Raw genomic sequence first — 20,339 nt, 5'->3', positions numbered from 1 at the left:
GAAGGAGAAAGGCAAACAACAGATTTTGGATTGTGCAATGACCAAGGTAATACATTGGCTACTAACACTGGATTTATGTGGACAATTCTCCTTTGATGATATTTGGAGGAGTTGGTTTTTGGTAGCATTTAGTTCAGTGCAGAAGATTAAAAACAAGGTCGGTGTGGACACCTTTGCTTGAAGGCTTTCTGAAATTAAACTTTGATGGGAGAAATCAAGGCAACCCAGGTACTTCAGGACTTGGAGGTCATAAGAAATAAAGAATGGATCATTCTAGCACTACATTCAGGATTGGTGGGGATTGGAGACTCTTTAAAGGCTGAAATGTTTGCAATATTATAAGGTGTTCAGACTGCAAAAGACTTGAACTTAGGAATGGCAACAGGGCGGGTTCAGGGCAGGGATCATATTCCTTATCCCCGTCTCCGATACCCGCCGGGGATAAAATTTGTCCTCCATCCTCGATCCCCAACGGGGATGGGTTCCCTGCGGGGACCCAAATCCCCGAAATTTTTTTAGATAATAGTATTCATTTGAAAAATAAATTTACTTAAAATAAATAAAAGTTTTAAATTATAAATAATGTTTTAAATATGTTTCGTTATATATATATATATATATATATATATATATATATATATATATATATATATATATATAAATAATATATATTTAATATAAATAGCATTTAAATATATAATCGGGGTCGGGGCAGGGCGGGGACCTCAATCCCCATCCCCAACCCCGACCCCGATCAGAGATTCCTATTAATCCCCCACCTGATGGTCAGATCCCCGTCTGTGATGGGAAAAATTGCCATACCTACTTGAACTTGGTGAACCTGGTAATTAAAGAGGACTCCACGGTGGTGGTAGATTGGCTAAGAAATCCGAACTCAATGATTTGGTGGTATAGAAATGAAATGAAGAAGTTTCAGTGGTTAACATAGTAGATGAATATAAGTATATAGTGGGTGGGGAGGGAGGCTAATCCATTGGCCGATTCACTAGCTAAGCAAGGGGTAATTAGGGATCAGTTGTACTGGGCACAATTGTAATTACTGTACTAGTTATGTTCCAACAGTGAGGCTGCATCTTGTGCCTCCCTTTGGGATGCTTGTAAAGATGCCTACCATTATTGATTTCAATGAAATTAATGATCTTTTACTTATCAAAAAAAAACTCAATATTATTGTTTGAATCCTATGATTTGAATCATAAATCTTATGATTTATACGATTCTTGTGATTCAAATCAATTCAATTAAGAATTAGTTGTCTACTTTTTCATTTTATTTTGTTAATATTTAGTTTTGTCAAAGGTGACTTGTTATAAAGACCTTACTAGAAATTGACTTATTTACGTTATTTAAACCATATATTGTGTTTATTTTCCATCAAATATACGATAAAGAGTCATTGTATGTAGGTTATTTGACTTTCAAGTAAAACTTGATTATATCACCTTAGACTTCTATTGTATAAGTGGTAAATTTTATTGTTTAGGTACAAACATGGTAGATAATGGATTAAAAACAAGGTAGAATCACTTTTCTATATTTATTTTTTCTTTTAGCATATCTATATTTTATTTTTAACAAGTTTTTAAAAATAGAAATAATCTTGCAATTTATGATATGATTCACAATTTTACTCAATTCGATTTTCTCTACGATTTACTATACAATTACGATTTTCAGAACATTGATTAGGAGTATCCAATTGTTAGGAGAGCACTTCTAAATCAATCAAACCAATTGTTTCAGATCATAGATAGATTTTTTTAGCTTACAAACCTTGCCTTCACTTTTTGGAATAATTACACCAAGAGGGAGATCCATATACACTCCTCTTGCAAGTCACCATTTAGAAAAGCATTCTTAGCATCCATATGATATAGTGGCCAAGAAGAGAAATGAGCAGCAAGAGATATCAAAACCTAGATAGTATTCATCTGGAAACTAGAGCAAAAGTCTCAAGATAATCAATACATGGTTTTGAATATATCCCTTAGCTACTAGTCAAGCTTTGTATCTCTCAATAGAACCATGAGCATCAATTTCAAGGCGCCAAGGAAAGGCTAGGCAACAGGGGGAAGCCATGTCACCTAGTCACTTAGGCAAATGCCTAGGCATCACCTAGGTGATGGATCTTTTTAAGTAAACAACATATATCCTACGGTAAACTTCATGTTAAAGAATAGACAACCATAATATTCATAAGAAAAAGAAGAAAGAAAAGAAAATTCAAAATATGGGGATTGAAAAAGTGGATAATTATTAAGGAAATATGGTTTAATAATGTCTATTTTATAATTATAAAATCAAACAATTAAGAATATAGAAGTATTTTATAACACAGTGTACAAAACAACTTGACAATTAGGCGAGGTGAGTCTCCAAGGGCACCTTGTCGCCTAGATGCCGCCTTGACAACAATGACAATGAGCATTATACTTTACAACGTATACCCACTTACATCCAACTGATTGCTTTCCCTGTGGAAGCCCAACTAACTGCCAAGTTTGATTCTTTTCCAACTAAATACAGAATTCCTTCTATTAAAAGTATACAAAATGCTCGAGTCTCAAGACCCGATCCATGAAAAAACCGCTAGAATCACTACAAAATCTAGAAAGATCCTTATTTTTCCCTTAGAAATACAAAACTCCTTTTTGTAACCAAGAATTGCTAAACAAAGAATTGAAGAATTCCCAAACAGGTATAGAAGAAACAAGCTATCTATAGATTCCTCCCATCACTTTTATATGCATTTCTGGTTTGGAATGGCAATTCCTTTTATTCAGATGGTCCACTACAAGAACCTCATGTAGAGATCTACTGCATTAAAGCATCAAACCCTGCATCAATAGAGTCACATATTCCCCTAGCCAGGGCCACATAGAACGGACAGAGAACTTCTCATCATAATCCACCTCTCAAGCCAACTCATCCCTACTATCAGGGAAGATAAAGAATGAATCAATCTCTATCATCAAATAAAGGAATTCACTAAACACCTTTTCTTAGTTGCAAATAAATCAATTCACTTTTACAACTAAAAACTTAGTCCCTCTCACAAACAAGAATCCTAAAACATTCATTAAGGTGTTGCATATATCTGGAACTAGAGGTGAAAAGGTGAGAGGCACTTGCATTTTAATGGCCGCTATTGGAGTTTCTTGGAACATTTTGTCTTTGTTTTTTTTCTCTTTCTTTTTTTGCTGGATTTTTCTTATGTTCAACTTGCACACTTTCTTTTCTCTTAAATAAAATTCTACCGTCAATGAAGAAAAAGCAGTGACCACAAAAGGCAAGGTCCCTTTGGAGAAGATCTCAAGACCGGTCTAGAATCCTTGCTCTGGTATTTGCTTATAGCTTACAGTTCATGTTCCAAGTATCATCTTCCTCTTGTAGCCTACTCAGTATGAGGCATTGAGGTATCCTTTACAATGATGTGTTCCTTATTGATAAAAAAGAATAATGAAACAACTCTTAAGGAGAATCTCCAAAAGCATGGAAAAAAGGCCCAAGCTCCAGATTTTTGTTTACATCATGGGATTGGCTAAGAACTTATCATCGGAAATAATAAGAAACTAAGAGGTGGTTGATAGAAAATTAGAGCAAATACCTTTACATAGAGCTCCCTCAAGAGATTCTGCAAGGGGGACAATATGCTTCATAAAAAATCCTACAGATTTACCAACAACATATCTCTTCAAAATTGGAACCAACCAAATGTTTAAACAAGTTAACTTTTCAGGATGAAATGTTAAGGGTATCAGTGTCAGTAAATTCTCTGGCCCCATTGCAATAACGGCAGACCCGATGCATTCTTGAAGCTGCAGGCAATAATAAAATGATATTATCAATAATTCAAAGCAAACAAATTAATTTAGCATTACACATTTAGATAAATAGGTAAAGCATATTCACCCCCAGAAATATCAATCAAATTAGAACCCAGAAAAATGAAAGCAAAGAGCTCTCTCAATGCAGGTTCACCCTACCCTCATAAGTATAACCAACAGAAGCTCCTAACAACTCATCATCATCATGAATTTTACAAAAGATCCCTCACAAGATTATGCAAGGAGAAAATATGCTTCACATAAAATCTTAAAGATATGCCAACAACATAACTCCTCAACACTGGTACCAAACAAATATTTATACAAGTGAATTTTTCAGAATAAAATATTATGGGTATCAATGTCAGTAACTTCTCTGGTCCCACTGCAATGACAGCAGACCCAATGCATTCTAGCCTTCCTACTCATCCATGTCAACATTCACATTTCTGTCACACCCAAGTGATATTCTCCTATCACATAAGACACTGGATGAACCTTTCCATTATGCCCATCCTGCTTTGATCCTGTTGATGACATCATCCTTAATCTTTCCCCTGTTGGGGGCAATTGAACCAATAAATTGTCATTGATGATAATCAAATGACTTTTTACAGTATATGCAAAAAACAACTAGTCTTCTACAGGAAGTCCAGTAGGCGATTCTGAAACATTAATGGATGCATTTCCACTTTTTTTCTTTTGAAAAAAAAAAGGCAACTTCATTTTTTCGACAAGTCAACAGTAAATGGACATGGAGGATCATATCCTAGTGAAGAAGCTACAGCTGTTGAAAGAGAAAATCCTAGACTGGAAGAAAAACAGTTTGAAGGCAGTAGAATTAAAGAAAGGAGAGTTGTTAAGCACCATTGAAGAGCTGGATAGGAAAGAAGAGCTTGTGAACCTATCTGAAGAAGAGAAGGCAGCTAGGACTGAGGCCAAAATGTGTTTTGATAAAGTAGCTTACCAGGAAGAGATCAAGTGGAGACAACAGGCTAAAATCTCTTGGCTGAAGGTGGGGGACAGGAATACAAAGTACTTCCATGCAGTTGAGAATTGTCAAAGAAGGGAGAATACTTTGGAGAAGCTACAGGTGAGGGACAGGCTTATCGAGGATCAATCCTCTATTAAGGAGGTGGTGAAATTCTTAAAAATTTATATAAGTTAGTGTGGCCGGTCCGTCCGGGTTTGAATGGGAGCTTGTTTGAAGCCATCTCCAACATTCAAAGAGATGACCTAGAGAAACCTTTCTCAAAAGAGGAAGTTTGGGGAGTTATCACAAGCCTAGAGGGAGAGAAGACCCCTGGTCATGATGGGTTCACAATGCTGTTCTTCAAGAAATGTTGGAGTTTCCTGAAGCCAGAGGTGAAGAAGGCTTTGTCGGAATTCCACGATAGAGCATCCTTAGAGCGTAGCTTAAATTCTACGTTTATAACTTTGATTCCAAAGGTTCAGTACCCTATTCGCCTCTCTGATTACAGACCCATAAGTTTGGTAGGGGGTTTCTACAAAATTCTGGCGAAAACCCTTGCCAATAGAATGAGGAAGGTACTCCCTGAGATCATTTCAGGGGTGCAGGGGGCATTCATGCCCGGTCGACTATTATTAGAAGGTGTTCTTGTTGCTAATGAGCTGGTAGACTCGAAGTTAAGGAGTGGCAGCAATGGGGTGGTATGCAAAATTGTTTTAGAAAAGGCATACGATCATGTAAACTGGAGGTTTCTCGACTTGGTGCTGCAGAAAATGAACTTTGGCCAGAAATGGAACAATTGGGTCAGAGTGTGCATATCTACTGCTAAGTTTTCTATACTTGTGAATGGGTCATCTTCTGGCTCTTTTAGAAGTTCGAGCGGTCTTTGACAGGGAGACCCTCTTTCTCCCTTGCTGTTTATTTGTGTGGTGGAGGCTCTAGCTAGATTAACTAAAAGAGCTGCGGCTGAAGGTTGTTTGGAAGGTTTTAGAGTGGCAGAGGAAGGAACCGAGGTCCCTTTACTGCAGTATGCAGATGATACTTTATTCTTTGTTCAGGCAAAAAAGGAGCAGTTAAGTAATCTTCAGATGATTCTGGTGTGGTTCGAGGTGATTTCAGGATTACGGGTGAATTTCCAGAAAAGTGAAATTATCCCAGTTGGGGAGGTCAACAACATCCAGGAACTTGCTATGGAGCTTGGTTGTAAAGTGGGAAAACTCCCTTTCAGGTTCCTGGGCCTTCCAGTTGGAGCAAAATGTCACACCAAGTCCATGTGGGACCCGGTGATTGAAAGACTAGAGAAGAAGCTGGGGGGTTGGAAGTCCAGGTATTTGTCCAAGGGAGCTAAGATTACTCTGTTGAAAAGTGTCCTAGCTAATCTACCTATTCACTTTTTACCTTTGTATCCAATCCCAACACAGGTGGCTGAAAGGATGGAAAAGTTAGAAAGGAATTTCCTCTGGTGTGGGAAGGATGGTGAACAGAAGATTCACCAGGTTAAGTGGGAAACCATCTGCAAACCTGTCTCAAAAGGGGGTTTAGGAGTGAGAAACTTTAGGCAGGTGAATACTGCTCTCCTAGGTAGATGGCTCTGGCTCTTTAAGTCTAATCCCTGGGCTCTCTAGAGGCGGCGAATTGTGGAAAAGTTTGGAACTAGAAACTATGGATGAGACCACCTACACCCACTTCTGCTGGTTGCTCAGTTTGGAAAGGAATTGAGAAGGTTTATCCTCTTTTTGTCCAAGGGATTAGGCTAAAATTAGGGGATGGCAACAGGACTAGTTTCTGGCGAGACACCTGGTGCAATGGTTCTTCTCTAATGGAGACTATGCCTTCTCTATTCCTTATAGCAGAAGACAGAGATGTGATGGTGGCAGATCAGTTTGAGTGGCATGGAGACTATGCCTTCATTGTGAGGTTGCCCATCTGCTGTTCAATCATTTCTGCTCCCTGTTAAATGTTAGGTGGTGCTGCACCATATCTATAGCTGACCTGCTTTTCTCTTGGAAGTTGACGGGCTTAAGCAGCAGGGGTAAGGTGCTGTGGTATACGATCCCTCATGTAGTGTGCTAGGTCCTGTGGAAAGAAATAAATAGTAGGATTTTTGAAGGTCAAAGGTGCTCCATAGATGAGTTGGTGGTTCGGGCAATGGCTACTATACATTCCTGGCTGTCAGCCAAGGACTCTTTTAAGCATTCCTGGCTGTGGTCTGGGTTTTTTGTTTACTTGATTTAGTTGGGGGTCTCTTGTATTTCCAGAGAGACCAGTTTTTGTTGGCTTTTTGTATAGTTTCTGGCTGTACATGGAGTTTTTGTGGACCAAATGGTGTTATGTTTTACAGTTATACTCATTAAAACAATTACCTTACTTTTTCTCAAAAAAAAAAAAGGATCAAAAGAGAAGGGAGGGGGAATATACATGAAGGATGTACAATAAAACCAAAAAAAAAAAAACAGTCCATCTACAACATTAATGAGTTTTCACTACACACAAAAAAAAAATATGTATCCACCCCCGATTTAGAGAGTGAGTCAGCCAAAGAATTCAACTCCCTTGGAATCTATCAAAAAGAGCAAAAAACATCTACAGGTATCTCCTAAACCACATTTAGCAGATGAGCAAGTCTCCAAGGGTCCCCATCATTTGTAGGCCCAGCCAATCACCTTCCATAAGGGCTCTAGTTTCTGCTTCTGAGGCATCAGCAAAGCCTATAGGCCCCACTAAAAGCCCATATATGATTGCCTCTAGCATCCGTAACATGCCCCCCGATCCTAGCATGCCTTCTGTGGCCATCAATACCTCTGCAATTGCTATCAAACTTCAGATAAACACTAGTAGGTCATGAATCAGCATTATTCTGTACAGTTGTCAACACTATATGTAAGCATGGTTGTGAGCTACTTTTGCTTGTTTTGTAATAAAATAAAATTTATTAAAAGAAAAAAGCAAAGATTACAAGAAAAGTGAAACCAACAAGAAAGAAACAAGAATCAATATACTCCACCACTGAAACAATCAACAGCCCACCACCCCTAAGTTAAACAAGCAGAATTCCAAACTACAATCTCACAACAAACTAAACCCCATATGAGAGACCAAAGAACAACGAGACCCAACCCAATACAAGCCAACAGTCCAATCCCGAGATGAACCGAACATGATCAGATGCTCCCTACTTTGCTAATATTGCCCACCAATTCTTTTTAAAATTTTGGTCAAGGTTTGATTTGATGCAGCTCCCCAATAAGCAATTGTTAGAAAATACATAGATTGTACTGCCAGAACATAAACTTGCTTCTTGACCATATCCATAAACACAAACAGTTTGGGGATTGAGTAGTGAGGGCAAGGCATGGATTCATGTGGTAAAGATGGAAATGCAAAGAGAAAGGCTTTCTATGCAAATGCTTAGTAGGGAGAAATGTTTAGGGCACAGTAGTAAGAAAGTTAAAAGAAAACCCAATGGGTGGAGATAAGACTCCTTATCTCTAAACTTCTTTGCTGGGAAGTGATTTTGGAGATTTGGGGAGAGTCGAGGAGGGCTTTGGAAAAGGGTGGTGCAGACTAAGTATGGTTTAGGGTTTAGGGTTTTAGGGTTTAGATCCAAGGCACCTGAACCAAATTGATTTACAATGGCATTTTACCAAGATTGTTGGGAAGTACTGAAGGATGCTTTGTTTGAGGTTTTTAAAGAATTTGCAAACAATCACATAGTGAGCAGGGGTGTCAACGCCACTTTCGTGGCCTTAGTCCCTAAGAAACCTGATGCTAGTCATTCGAAGGATTTTAGACCAATTAGCTTAGTGACGAGCATCCAAAAAATTGTAGCTAAGGTTCTATCTCTGAGGCTTAAAGAAGCTATCCCCTCCTTAGTCAGCCAAGCCCAAGGGGCCTTTGTACAAGGAAGACAAATAATTGACCAAATATTGAGTGCTAATGGAAATGTGGAGGATTTGCAGAGATCAGATGGAAAAAGGCTTTGTGTGTAAGTTGGATATTGAAAAGGCTTATCGCATGGTGGACTGGAAGTTCCATCTTGAAGTCTTAAGAAATTGTGGCTTTGGTGAAAGGTGGTGTAACTGGATCTTAGGTTGTGTTAGTTCCTGTCACTATTCAATTCTAGTGAATGGAGTGGTGAAGGATTTCTTCTTAGCTAGTAGGGGTGTTAGGCAAGGGGATCCTCTCTCACCTTTTCTTTTCACCTTAGTTGCTGATGTGCTTAGTTGTTTGATCTCTAAGGCTGATAGAGAAGGTGTAGTTAGAGGGTAGAGAGTTAGTAGAAATGAGACCCCAGTTACCCATCTCCAATTTGCAAATGATATCTTAATCCTTTGTGAGGGAGCTGATATTGAGAGGGTGAAAAGTTTAAAGATGCTGATTAGAAACTTTGAAAGTTTTTCTAACTTGAAAATCAATTTTGAAAAGAGTTGCATTGCAGGGATTAATTTGGAATAAAGAGAAATGGAGGCTATTGCAGAGTGCTTAGAGTGTTCTATCTCTATTTGACCTTTGACCTATTTGGTGCTTCCTCTAGGAGAAAATCCTCAGGAGAGTAGGTTTTGGTGCCCAGTTGTAGAGAAGTTTTAGAAGAGATTGGATTCATAGAAAAAGAATTACATTTCTCTAGGAAGAATCACCTTAATAAGAGCTACACTTGCGAACCTTTTTTTTTATGAATAAAGATAATTTATTAATTCAGCAAAAGGCAATACAGGAAACCCAAGAAGAGGCACGAGCTGTTACCTCTTCAAAAAACTATTACATCAAATTACAACAAAAAAAGCCAGAAGTAGAATTACAGAGCAGCCCAAAATAAACCATCCCACCCAAAAAGAGGTAACAGTCATGTTTCTTGTAAGCCAGTTGACTTTCCTCAATAAATCTCTGTGTTGCCACATAGCTGAAGCTGGGTCTGTCAGCCATCCCACAACAATTTGAGAGTCTCCTTCCACTACTAGGTATTGAACTCCTAATTGTTCTGCAATCTGTATACCTTATACCACCGCTAAAATTTCAGCTCTATTAGAGTCTCCTATTCCCACGGAGCCTGAAAACAAGGCTAACATGTTGCTCTCCGTATCTCTTAGCACCCCTCCAATCAACAAAGGGCCTGGGTTTCCTTGGCTGCCGCCATCAAAGTTCAGCTTTATCCATCCTTCGGGCGGGGGGATCCACACTGCAAATTCCCTGTCCTTCCTTGTATGGCAATTAGCCACCGCTATCCAATTTCTCCAAATATCATTAAAGGAATAGGTATGAAAGAAGTCCATAGTTCTCAACCAATGAATGGTCCTAGTCAATATACAACCCTCAACAGCCTGAATAATTCTTTCCTTTTCCTTGAATATCCTTGCATTCCTTTCTGCCCAGATTGTCCACAATGCAGCTGCTCTCATACATCTCCACATCAATTTTCCTTTTTTTGTAGGCCACACAAAAAAGGAAGGATCGAATAGCTGACTTAAGTTTGTGGACAAATTCCACCTGCACCCAACCAAAGAAAAAATCCAATTTCAAATAGCTCTAGAAAAAGAACAAGATACAAGTAGGTGGGAACAATCCTCACCACTAGCCCTGCAAAGTACACACCAGTTAGGGGACAAACACATGAAAGGCCTTTTCTTCTGCAAGCAATCCAATGTATTAATCTTACTATAAAACACCTCCCAGCAAAAAATAACAAATTTAGGTGGAATAGGTTTAGACCAAATCTCCTTGGTTGGAAAACCCCACTGCCTCAGGGAAGAGCAAAGGGACTTAAAGAAGAGAAGAAAAACAGCCTTTTGAGAAGAAAGGATTGTTTAAAAAGTTGCAAAAATCAAAAGAAAGTAGCAAAAATCAGAGTTCAAGAGGAGAGAAGAAGAAAAAGAAGGTGGCAGCAACTTGGGTTCAGAGAGAGAGATTTTTCGAACATAATCTCTTCTCTTACTCCCTTAATTCTATTTCATTAAGTTAAACTTTAATAATTTACAGAGAAGCCCCTAGTTGGGTAGAAAATTAAAAAGACATAACATAAGAAAGAATAAATCCCAGATTAAGGCACATTACAGCAAAGAACATAAAAGATAAAAAAGGATAAACAGCCTATTGGCCATTCGGCCCATCTTCTCTACACTCCCCCTCAAGATGAACATAGATGTCAATCATGCCAAGCTTGCCAGTATCATGCTGGAGTTTAGCCTTGGGAATGCCCATGGTGAGGAAATCAACTAATTGTCCTTCAGAGGTGATGAAAGGTAGACACACTTCTCCAGAAGCCACTCTTTCTCAAATGAAGTGTCTATCAACTTCAATATGCTTAGTTTTGTCATGTTGCACTGGGTTGTGAGCAATGTTGATGGCGGCTTGATTATCACAATATAACATCATTGGCTTATCATGTTCAATACCCAGTTCCTCCATCAAGGATCTAAGCCACAATAGTTCAGAAACTCCATGAGCCATGGCTCTGTATTCTGCTTCGGTTGAAGATCGAGCAACAACTGATTGTTTCTTGCTTCTCCAAGAGACAATATTACCTATAACCAAGCTACAGTACCCAGAGGAAGATCTTCTGTCATCAATGCTTCCGGCCCAGTCAAGATCTGTGTAGGCTTCAAGTTTCATATGGCCATGCTTAGCAAATAGAATTCCCTTTCCAGGGGAGCCCTTCAAATAACACAGAATCCGCTCTGCTACTGCCATGTGAGTATCCCTGGGAGCATGCATGAACTGAATGATGCAACTGACAACATATGCAGTGTCTAGCCGAGTCATGCATAGATAAAGAAGTTTTGCAAGTAGCCTCTAGAAGACTCCCTTATCTTCTAACAATATTCCATCTGAAGCAGAGAGTTTATGGCTCATACCGATAGGAGTAGCATTTGGTCTAGCACCCATCTTCCCTGTTTTAGTGAGCAAATCAAGAACATACTCTCTCTGAGAGATAAGGATCCCATCCTTGAATCTAGCAACTTCTACACCAAGAAAGTATCTCAATTCCCCCAAATCTTTGATCTCAAACTCTGTATAAAATAAAGATTTGAGATCATTAATCCCTGAGACATCATTACCAGTCACAACAATATCATCAACATACACAATCAGGTAAACAGCCAAGGATCCTCTCCTCTTCACAAAGAGGGTATGATCAGACTGTGTTTGTAGAAAGCCAAAGCTAACAAGGGCAGCTCTAAACCTTTCAAACCATGCTCTAGGGGACTGTTTGAGTCCATAAAGAGATTTCTTTAGCCTACAGACCTTTCCTTTCATATCTGTTCCATACATCCCTGGAGGAAGAGACATATAGACCTCTTCATGTAACTCTCAATTCAGAAATGCATTCTTTACATCTAGTTGATAAAGTGGCCAGTCTTGAGTGTTCAGCCAAAGATAGCAAAACTCTCACAGAAGTCATCTTGGCAACAGGGGCAAAGGTCTCCAAATAATCAATCCCATATGTCTGTGTATAGCCTTTTGCAACCAGCCTAGCCTTGTACCTTTCAATGGTGCCATCAGCATGATATTTGATAGTAAAAACCCACTTACAGCCTACTGGATCCTTCCCTTCAGGCAAATCAACCACTTCCCAAGTGTCATTCTTGTGCAGAGCATCAATTTTTGTTCTCATAATGTCTGTGTATAGCCTTTTGCAACCAGCCTAGCCTTATACCTTTCAATGGTGCCATCAGCATGATATTTGATAGTAAAAACCCACTTACAGCCTACTGGATCCTTCCCTTCAGGCAAATTAACCACTTCCCAAGTGTCATTCTTGTGCAAAGCATCAATTTTTGTTCTCATAGCATCCCTCCATTCTGGAATAGTAAGAGCTTCTGACACAGACCTGGAAATTAGGTTAGAAGCAACAGAAGAAAGGTAGGCAAAATATGAAGGAGAGAGCAAACTATAAGAAAGGTGTTTGGAAATGCAATGTGTAGTACACTTCCCTTTTCCTTTCCTAATAGCAATGGGGATATCAAGGTCTGGGAAGGATGGCTCCAAAGGGGCTGTAACAATACCTGTTGTCTCATCTGTAACTGGAAGTGCATGAGGCTCATGTGTTGAGGGGAAACAATCTGCTCATTTCTGGTTCTCTGCCGTTGGTACAACCTGGGATTAAAAAGAGGGCGAGGAGGTAAAGGAGGAGGAATAGAAACACTGAAATGAGAGTGAAGTGATTGATCTTCCCTTGACTCATTTGAAGGAGGAAGAGACTCAGAAGACTCAACTGGGACAGGAAGAGCAAGAGCAAACATCTGTGACAAATCCTCTCCCTTTGGACAATGTCTCTCGAGAGAAGAACCATAAAAGGAAGAAAACTCATCAAAGGTGACATCCATTGAGACATACTGAGTGCCAGTCTTCGGATCAAAACAACAATAATCCTTTTGTGTGGGGGAATAAACAAGGAAGATACATTTGTGGGCTTTTGGTTCAAATTTATGTCTCTGGACACTTGGGATATGTACATAACAAGTGCAACCAAAGACACGAAGAGAAATAGGAAAAAAATCCTTGTCCGGATGAAGAAGACTGAAGGGAGACTTAAACCCTAAAACCCTGTATGGCATACGGTTTATAAGGTAGATAGCAGTGAGAACAACATCACCCCAAAATTTTGTAGGGACATGTGAGGCAAATAGAATACTTCTTGCAACTTCAACAATATGTCTATTTTTTATTTCAACAACTCCATTCTGTTCTGGTGTCCTAACACATGAGCTTTGATGAATAACCTCTAAATCAGTGAGATAACAAGTCAGGTTTTTCTCAAAATATTCTTTTGCATTGTCGGATCTAAAAATTTTAATTCTGGTATCAAACTGGGTTAGGACAAGTTCATGGAATTGCCTCACAAGTCTGGGAACTTCATCACGGGACTTCATCAAAAATATCCAAGTGAATCGAGAAAAGTCATCAATGAACAAGATAAAATATTTGTAGCCGCCCATAGAAGGTAAGTGGTAAGGCCCCCACACATCAGAGTGCACATCAGAGTGCACAATATTACACAATAGTTTAATGACTTAGTTAGGCTACTTACAGATAACAAGTTTGTATTTAGTCTGGGTACATGAAGAGCAGAAGAAAGAACCAAGGAGTCTGTAGCCTTAATGGTTCCCTTGCCGGAGATAGGGGCAAGAGAGCCATCGGCTAGGGTGATTTTGTCACATCCAAAAAGTATATCATATGAAACAAACAAAGTAGAAAGGCTGGTCATATGATCAGAAGCACCAAAATCAATAATCCAAGGGATCCTACGATTACCTGAAATGGTTGTATGATTGGCAGAAGCCCGTATACATGAATGAGCAAATGTAGAAGAGGTTGAATTTCCTGGAGGGTTGGAACAAGAGGTCACACCCTCTAGGTGACTGATCATCCTCCCAAACTTCTAATATTCTGCCTTCATAGCTACTAACTACTCACTAGTCGTCATCTCTTCAGTTTGGTATCTGTCACTATCTGGACCAACAGCAACATTGGCACTCCCTACCTTTATATCAGGCTTCTTCTTAAACCGAAGTGGTATGAGCTTAGGATGCAATTTCCAACACTTGTCTTTAGTGTGTTTTGGCTTTTTACAGTGCTCACAGATAATCTCTTTCTTCCCTGAGCTACTTGGAGTCCCTGCAACCCCCTTGGGTTTCACTCCCATATTAGCAAAGTGATCATTTAGACCAGCCCCTTGGGCCTGGACAAGTCTTTTGCTTTCTTCACTACTTACCAAGGCATATGCTTGAGACAGTGAGACACTATCCTTGGATAAAATATTTTGCTTTGTAATGTTGTACTCTAGATTTAGCATTGTCAATAACTCAAACACCCTGTTTCTCTCAACCAGTTTTCTATAAGTCTCAGCATCTTTAGTGGTATGCTGTGAAGTGGTTTGAAGGAACCGCTCATACTCATCACGCGGTACACTCACCATCTCCCTCCAAGAAGCAGATGTAGATGTGGAAGGAGTTAGGTCTTCCTGTATACTGTCACTGATATCAACCTCACCAGTTACAGCATGATTAGCCCATTTAGAGGGAGGGCCATGTAGATCATAACAGAAATTCACCGTGTGTCATTCCCTGCCACAATGAGTACACTTCCTTGCAGAGTTACTCTTTCCTTTGCCACGGCCTCCCCCTAAGTCACGACCACCACCCCGGCCAAACATGGAACTGCCACGGCCTCCTCGGGAGGCATGTGCTCCCCCTCTTGTACCATGTCCAGTTCCTCTACATGTCACAAGTGTTGATCTATCAGAATGTGTGGGATTCTCTATCTGTCCCAAAGAAATCCTACGAAGTCGTGCAAATACTTCCTTCACATATTATATTTATGTATTTTAATTTTAGATAATAGGTTTTTTAAAGCATCTATTTTAAAACTTAAGTTTACATTTTTATTAATATTATGTTTTATAATTTTTTTGAGTTTTTTGCATTTTTTTATTTTTTTGAATTTTTAACTTTTTTTAAATTGTGCGCTTGCCTCAAAAAGGCACACGCCTCACAATGGCCCTTGTGCCTTGCGCTTTTAAAACACTGGGATAATTTGGTCCATCTGGACCAAGAGGAATAGAAGGATTTTCAATAACAAGACTCTAAGTCCCGAAGAGTTCATTCAGAAATCAGTGGGCAAGCTGATTTCTTGGGTGTCTGTGGCTGCGGATTTTAGAAACTGTAATGTGTCAGATGTATTTCTTTCTAGCTCTTGATGGAAAGTGTATTTTCTGATTTGATCAGTCAGCCTGTTCTGGGACTGATCTCAGCCTCCTGTGTGTAATTTCTTATCAATAAATATTACTTTACCTTTTCCAAAAAAACAAAAGGTATTAGGGAACTTAATTCAGAAAAATACAACCTTATTGGGGAAGTGGTTGTGATTGTGGCATGAGGTGATCGGAAGTATACATGGATGCTCAAAGAATAGATGGGATGCTGCTGTATCAAGGCGAGCAACTTCGGCAACTCCTTAGAAAGGTTGTGCACAATAATCTCCCTCAGTTCCTCAGTTATATCAAGTATGATGTGTGTAATGGAAACTCTGTCCTCTTTTGGGAGGACATTTGGGTTGGAGATGTCCCCCCTGAAGATCCTTTTCCCCTCCTTGTTCTTCATTTCGTGGTACAAAAAGGAAGTTGTTTCCAAATTTTGTTCATCATTGGAAACCCCTTGGGCTCCTACTTGGGATTTCGGGTTTTGTAGAGGTTTAAGGGATGAGGAGATGGAGTGCTTAGTCAGTTTACTGTGCCTTCTTGAGAAAGTTTGTTTGAACCCCTCTGAACCTGACAAAAGAATTTGGACACCTCAATCGAAAGGATCCTTGTGCTTCTTTTTTCAAATCCATTTGTTGTTCTTTCCCTCACCCGGCCTTCCCTGTTAAGGAAGTTTGGTGCAGACCTGTTCCCCCTAAGATTATGGCTTTTTTGCTGGGAAGTGTACTATGCGAAAGTAAATACCTTGGACAATCTACAAAAGCGAAGACCTTTTTCTCTGTATTTCCCCCAACTGGTGCATCCTTTGCAGATCTCAGAGTGAGGACTGTTATCATTTACTAATTTCTTGTTCCTTAACTGCAGAGTAATGGGATTGGCTCCTCTCTTTGTTTGGGAGCAGTTGGAACTTGCCAACAGATTTAAGATTGCTTTTTGATCCCTCTACTTTTGTCTGGCAACAGAAAAGGGGTAAAATCATGTGGAGGTGTGCAAGAGCTGCATTGAAACGGACAATTTGGGAAGAAAGGAATGTTAGAACTTTCCTGGAGAAGGAAAGAAACCTTCAAGAGATTAAGGACTGTGTCTTGTTTAGGGTGATTCATTGGCTGAAATCTTTGGACTTGCTCCACCAATTCTCCTTTAATGACATTTGGAGGAATTGGGCAGCAGTGGCAATTTGTTCCTCTTCCAAGATTAAAGTAAGAACAAGCTGGTCATCACCTCCTGCTGGGTTCTTGAAGTTGAATTTTGACGGAAGCAGTCTAGGAAACCCAGGCCCCTCTAGGTTAGGTGGGGTATTGAAAAGGAAGTCGGGAATGTGATACTTATCTTCTCAGGTCCTCTAGGAGTGGGAGACTCTACTAGAGCAGAACTGTTTGCTGCCTTGCAAGGTGTACAGTTTGCAGCTCAATTAGGGGTGGAACAGCTAATAGTTGAAGGTGACTCCAAGGTTGTAATAAGCTGGTTGCAGAACCCAGAGTCGGTATTTTGGTGTTTCAGGAGTTTAAGTTGCTGACAAGAAACATGGACCTAAGAATATAATGGGTGGAGAGATCAGCAAATGCTATGGCGGACTGTCTAGCAAGCAAGGGACAGCTAGGGAACTTTTGTATTGGGCACAATTGTAACTTGTTTTTGTTTTCTTCTTTAGTGGAGAGTTTGCAGCTTGCACCTCTCCAAGGGCTGCTTGTATGTGCTAATATTTCCAAATTAATAAAAGGTTCTATTTATTTATCAAAATAAAATTGGATGGGATCACTCATTTATCAAAAAAAAAAATGGATGGGATCCAGGAACTTCAAATCAGTCCTATGGATGCTCAGTTTGGAAAGGTATTGAAAAGACTTATCATTGGTTTGCAAAAGGTGTAAAGTTCAAGGTAGGAAATGGGGAGAGGGTCAATTTTTTGAAGGATGTTTGGTGTGGGGATAGGCCTTTGAATGAGAAGCTCCCTGCCTTGTTTGAATTGCTGAAAGCTTGCAAATCCAAGATGGTAGCATGGTTTGGATCCCACAATTCAGGAGGAATCTAAATGATTGGGAAGTGGAGTGGATGGAACTACTGCAGCTCCTTTACAGAACAAAGTTGGAGTCAGCAAGAGCTTATAGTAGAATCTGGAAGTGGGAGAAGACTAGAAATATCTTCTCATTGTCCAAACAAGGTGGTAGCTCTCACTAATCCTCTAAAGAATAATATTGAAAGTTGAAACCAAAGTCATAGCACCTGAATCTGATCCATCAGAAGAAAATGTTATCCATGGCTGGTATTACAAACTTTATATATTACTCATCCAATTGTTGGGAATGAAGACTAGAAGCATAGTGCTATTTCCCATACACATGTACTAAATATTTTTCTTTTATCCAACAAGCAATAAAGCAAGCAGGTATTATGAGAAAGTGAAAAATAAACCAGCATAAGAAGAATTATCCTCTAATCAAGTCCATGTGAGCATTCAAACATATTTAGTGAAGTTCCATACTTCCATTCATGGACTTACATGGTTAATGCTAGACATGTCTCCCTTAGTAAGCTTCACCATGTCTGCAATTTTAAGCACAATGCTTTTCATAAATAAGTATGAGACATTGCCTACAAAACAAAAACAAGTATGAGATATTACTTACAAAACAATTTGCAAACTAGTCAGCAAATCCAAAGTGTCAATTATAACCACATCTAAAATATATACTTGCAAACTCAAACTTATACTGATAGTCCGGCAAGCACATAGACATATAAACCAATATATACAACTCTTAACCTTCACTTTGGTTATGAGCAAAACAAAAACACCTTCAACAACCAATCTTGGAATCTAAACAGAAAAGATTTCCAAGTTGTCCCATAAAGACCAACTCTCTCCCTCTATCGCCTTCTGGTTGAAAGGCGAGGGGGAAATAATCGAGTCAATGACAGTACACTAAGTGTAGGAGGGTAGTGTGTGGCACTAGGGGTATCTACCTAAAGGACAGTAGATGGTGGCGGTGGTGTTCTCCAAGAGGTTGAGAACGAGAGTGAGTACAAAAGGGTGAGGGAAGGTAGAGTTTTCCAAAGGGCAGAGCTCACAAAAGGTTCATGTAATGGATCAGCGTGGGGATCTTCGGAGGTCCCCTATTTATAAAGATACCCTTGGGGAAAGGAGGGAAGTTTTCCCACTTTGGAAAGGCAATCCCAAGTTTGTTGGATCTGTGATTTGTAAGTAGGTTGGGGTTTTTCCACGTGTCCATGCAGTTATGCCGGTGCAAAAGATCTCTTTCCTCCCAAAGTCCGCATGTGAGCACGAGTGCAGCTAGTCCCCTTCTAGAAGCATGACCCTATGCAGCACTGGAGACGTTACATCCAAAAACGTCTAAGTGTTGATGGAGCTATAGGATATAGGGTATAGGATCAATACACAGGTGTGAGGCTGGGAAATAGGCTTGCGATGGGGGGAGACGGTTCACATCACGAGGTCATGATGGCCTACAATGCGAAGCCGGAATGCTATAGCGCACTACATAATCATTACTACGGCATGAACCATCTGAGGCGAAGCTAGAATGCATAGTGTGTCACTACAAAGTCTTTCTGTGCTAGGACCTAGGGGAAGGCAATGAGTGTGCCCCTATTAGGCAGATGTGTTGGAACTGAGTATTGCTATTTTAATGTTTCACCGTGCTGCCATTATTTATGTGTTGGTCACTGGTGTGGACTCACCATAGGTCATTTATCGCACGTGATGCGATATCAAAATCCATGTACCTACACCAAGTATAAATATGTTGAATAATAACCTGAGACAATGGTGACCCTAGTAGAGTGGTTGCCTATTCAACCCCCCCCCCCCCCTCCCCCCTAAAAAAAAACAAAAACAAACAAGGTTATCAACCAGTGAATTGGCATAAATGATCTTCCTATAGCTACACATGAGATTTTTCCATGTGGCCATTTGATGGTAATAGGGAATCAAAGATTTTATTGGAATTTTAATCATTTATGATGGTCTGGAAGGAGAGATAATAGGTGCATATTTTAATGGCAAGTCTAAAGGTGTAATACGATTTTGTGAGGATATCTGTTCTATTCTCTGGAGTCTTGGACCATCGCTCGCCCAGAATTGGAAGATCTTTATAGAGCTCTTCTGCCACAGATTTTTGGACAAGTCTAGACTAAGTGGATGAGGATGTATAGCTCATGTGCATTTTGTAGTCAACCAAATTTTCTTATAGGTGGTCATTTCTAGCCCAACCTAGCCCACAAACTTCTGGCTTGGGCCTAGGTTATGTGTCCGGCCTCAGCTTGGACCTGGGCCCAATCAGGCCCAAAAATAAGTGGGCCAGACCTGGGCCAAATAGTTTAGGCCCAATCCATCCCTAAACATAGTTGCCAATGTGACACCTATGCAATAAGGTGCCCTACAGCCCCACCTTTTCTTTTCTTCTTTTCCTAGGACAAAAATAGGGCTCAGCCCCTAGATCTTCTTAACTTTCTTTTTCTTTCATCTTTTTCTTCTCATGGATATGTTGATTTTTTAAGTTTTAATACAAAGCTTATACTTTCTTATGAAGGTTATAGAGAACTACAAATGAAAGATGGTTGCCAGTTGCTGTTGAACCTAGGGAGTTACCCTAGGGGATTCATGATTTTTATTTAAGAAAGTCATCACCTAGGCAACTATGCAACAAGGCACCCCCCCCTGTCACCTAGCCGTGCCGTGGCGCCTTGAAATGGAATCAGGTGGATGACTAGGGACATTGACATGAGAATTAGATGGGTATAGAGAGCTGCCAATAGCATGGCAAATGGTCTAACAAGGCAAGGGGTGGGAACAGATCTCTGAAAAAAG

General features: G+C 39.8%; 1 protein-coding gene across 1 annotated transcript in view; it reads right to left on the bottom strand.

The window, feature by feature from the left end:
- The window catches only part of LOC104590515 (ARM repeat superfamily protein), a 77,861-nt gene that overhangs the window by 35,194 nt on the left and 22,328 nt on the right, over window positions 1–20,339 (bottom strand). Inside the window, exons 4-5 of the mRNA XM_010249211.3 lie at window positions 18,012–18,103; window positions 3,629–3,839 (exon numbers count right to left, since the gene is read on the bottom strand). Of these exons, the coding sequence (XP_010247513.1) occupies window positions 3,629–3,839; window positions 18,012–18,103 (303 nt within the window). The remainder of the gene's footprint in view (window positions 1–3,628; window positions 3,840–18,011; window positions 18,104–20,339) is intronic.

Source organism: Nelumbo nucifera, chromosome 7, assembly GCF_055504915.1.
Source record: "Nelumbo nucifera cultivar China Antique chromosome 7, China Antique-T2T, whole genome shotgun sequence".
NCBI classification, from domain to species: Eukaryota; Viridiplantae; Streptophyta; class Magnoliopsida; order Proteales; family Nelumbonaceae; genus Nelumbo; species Nelumbo nucifera.
This window is presented reverse-complemented; position numbering and strand designations above follow the sequence as displayed.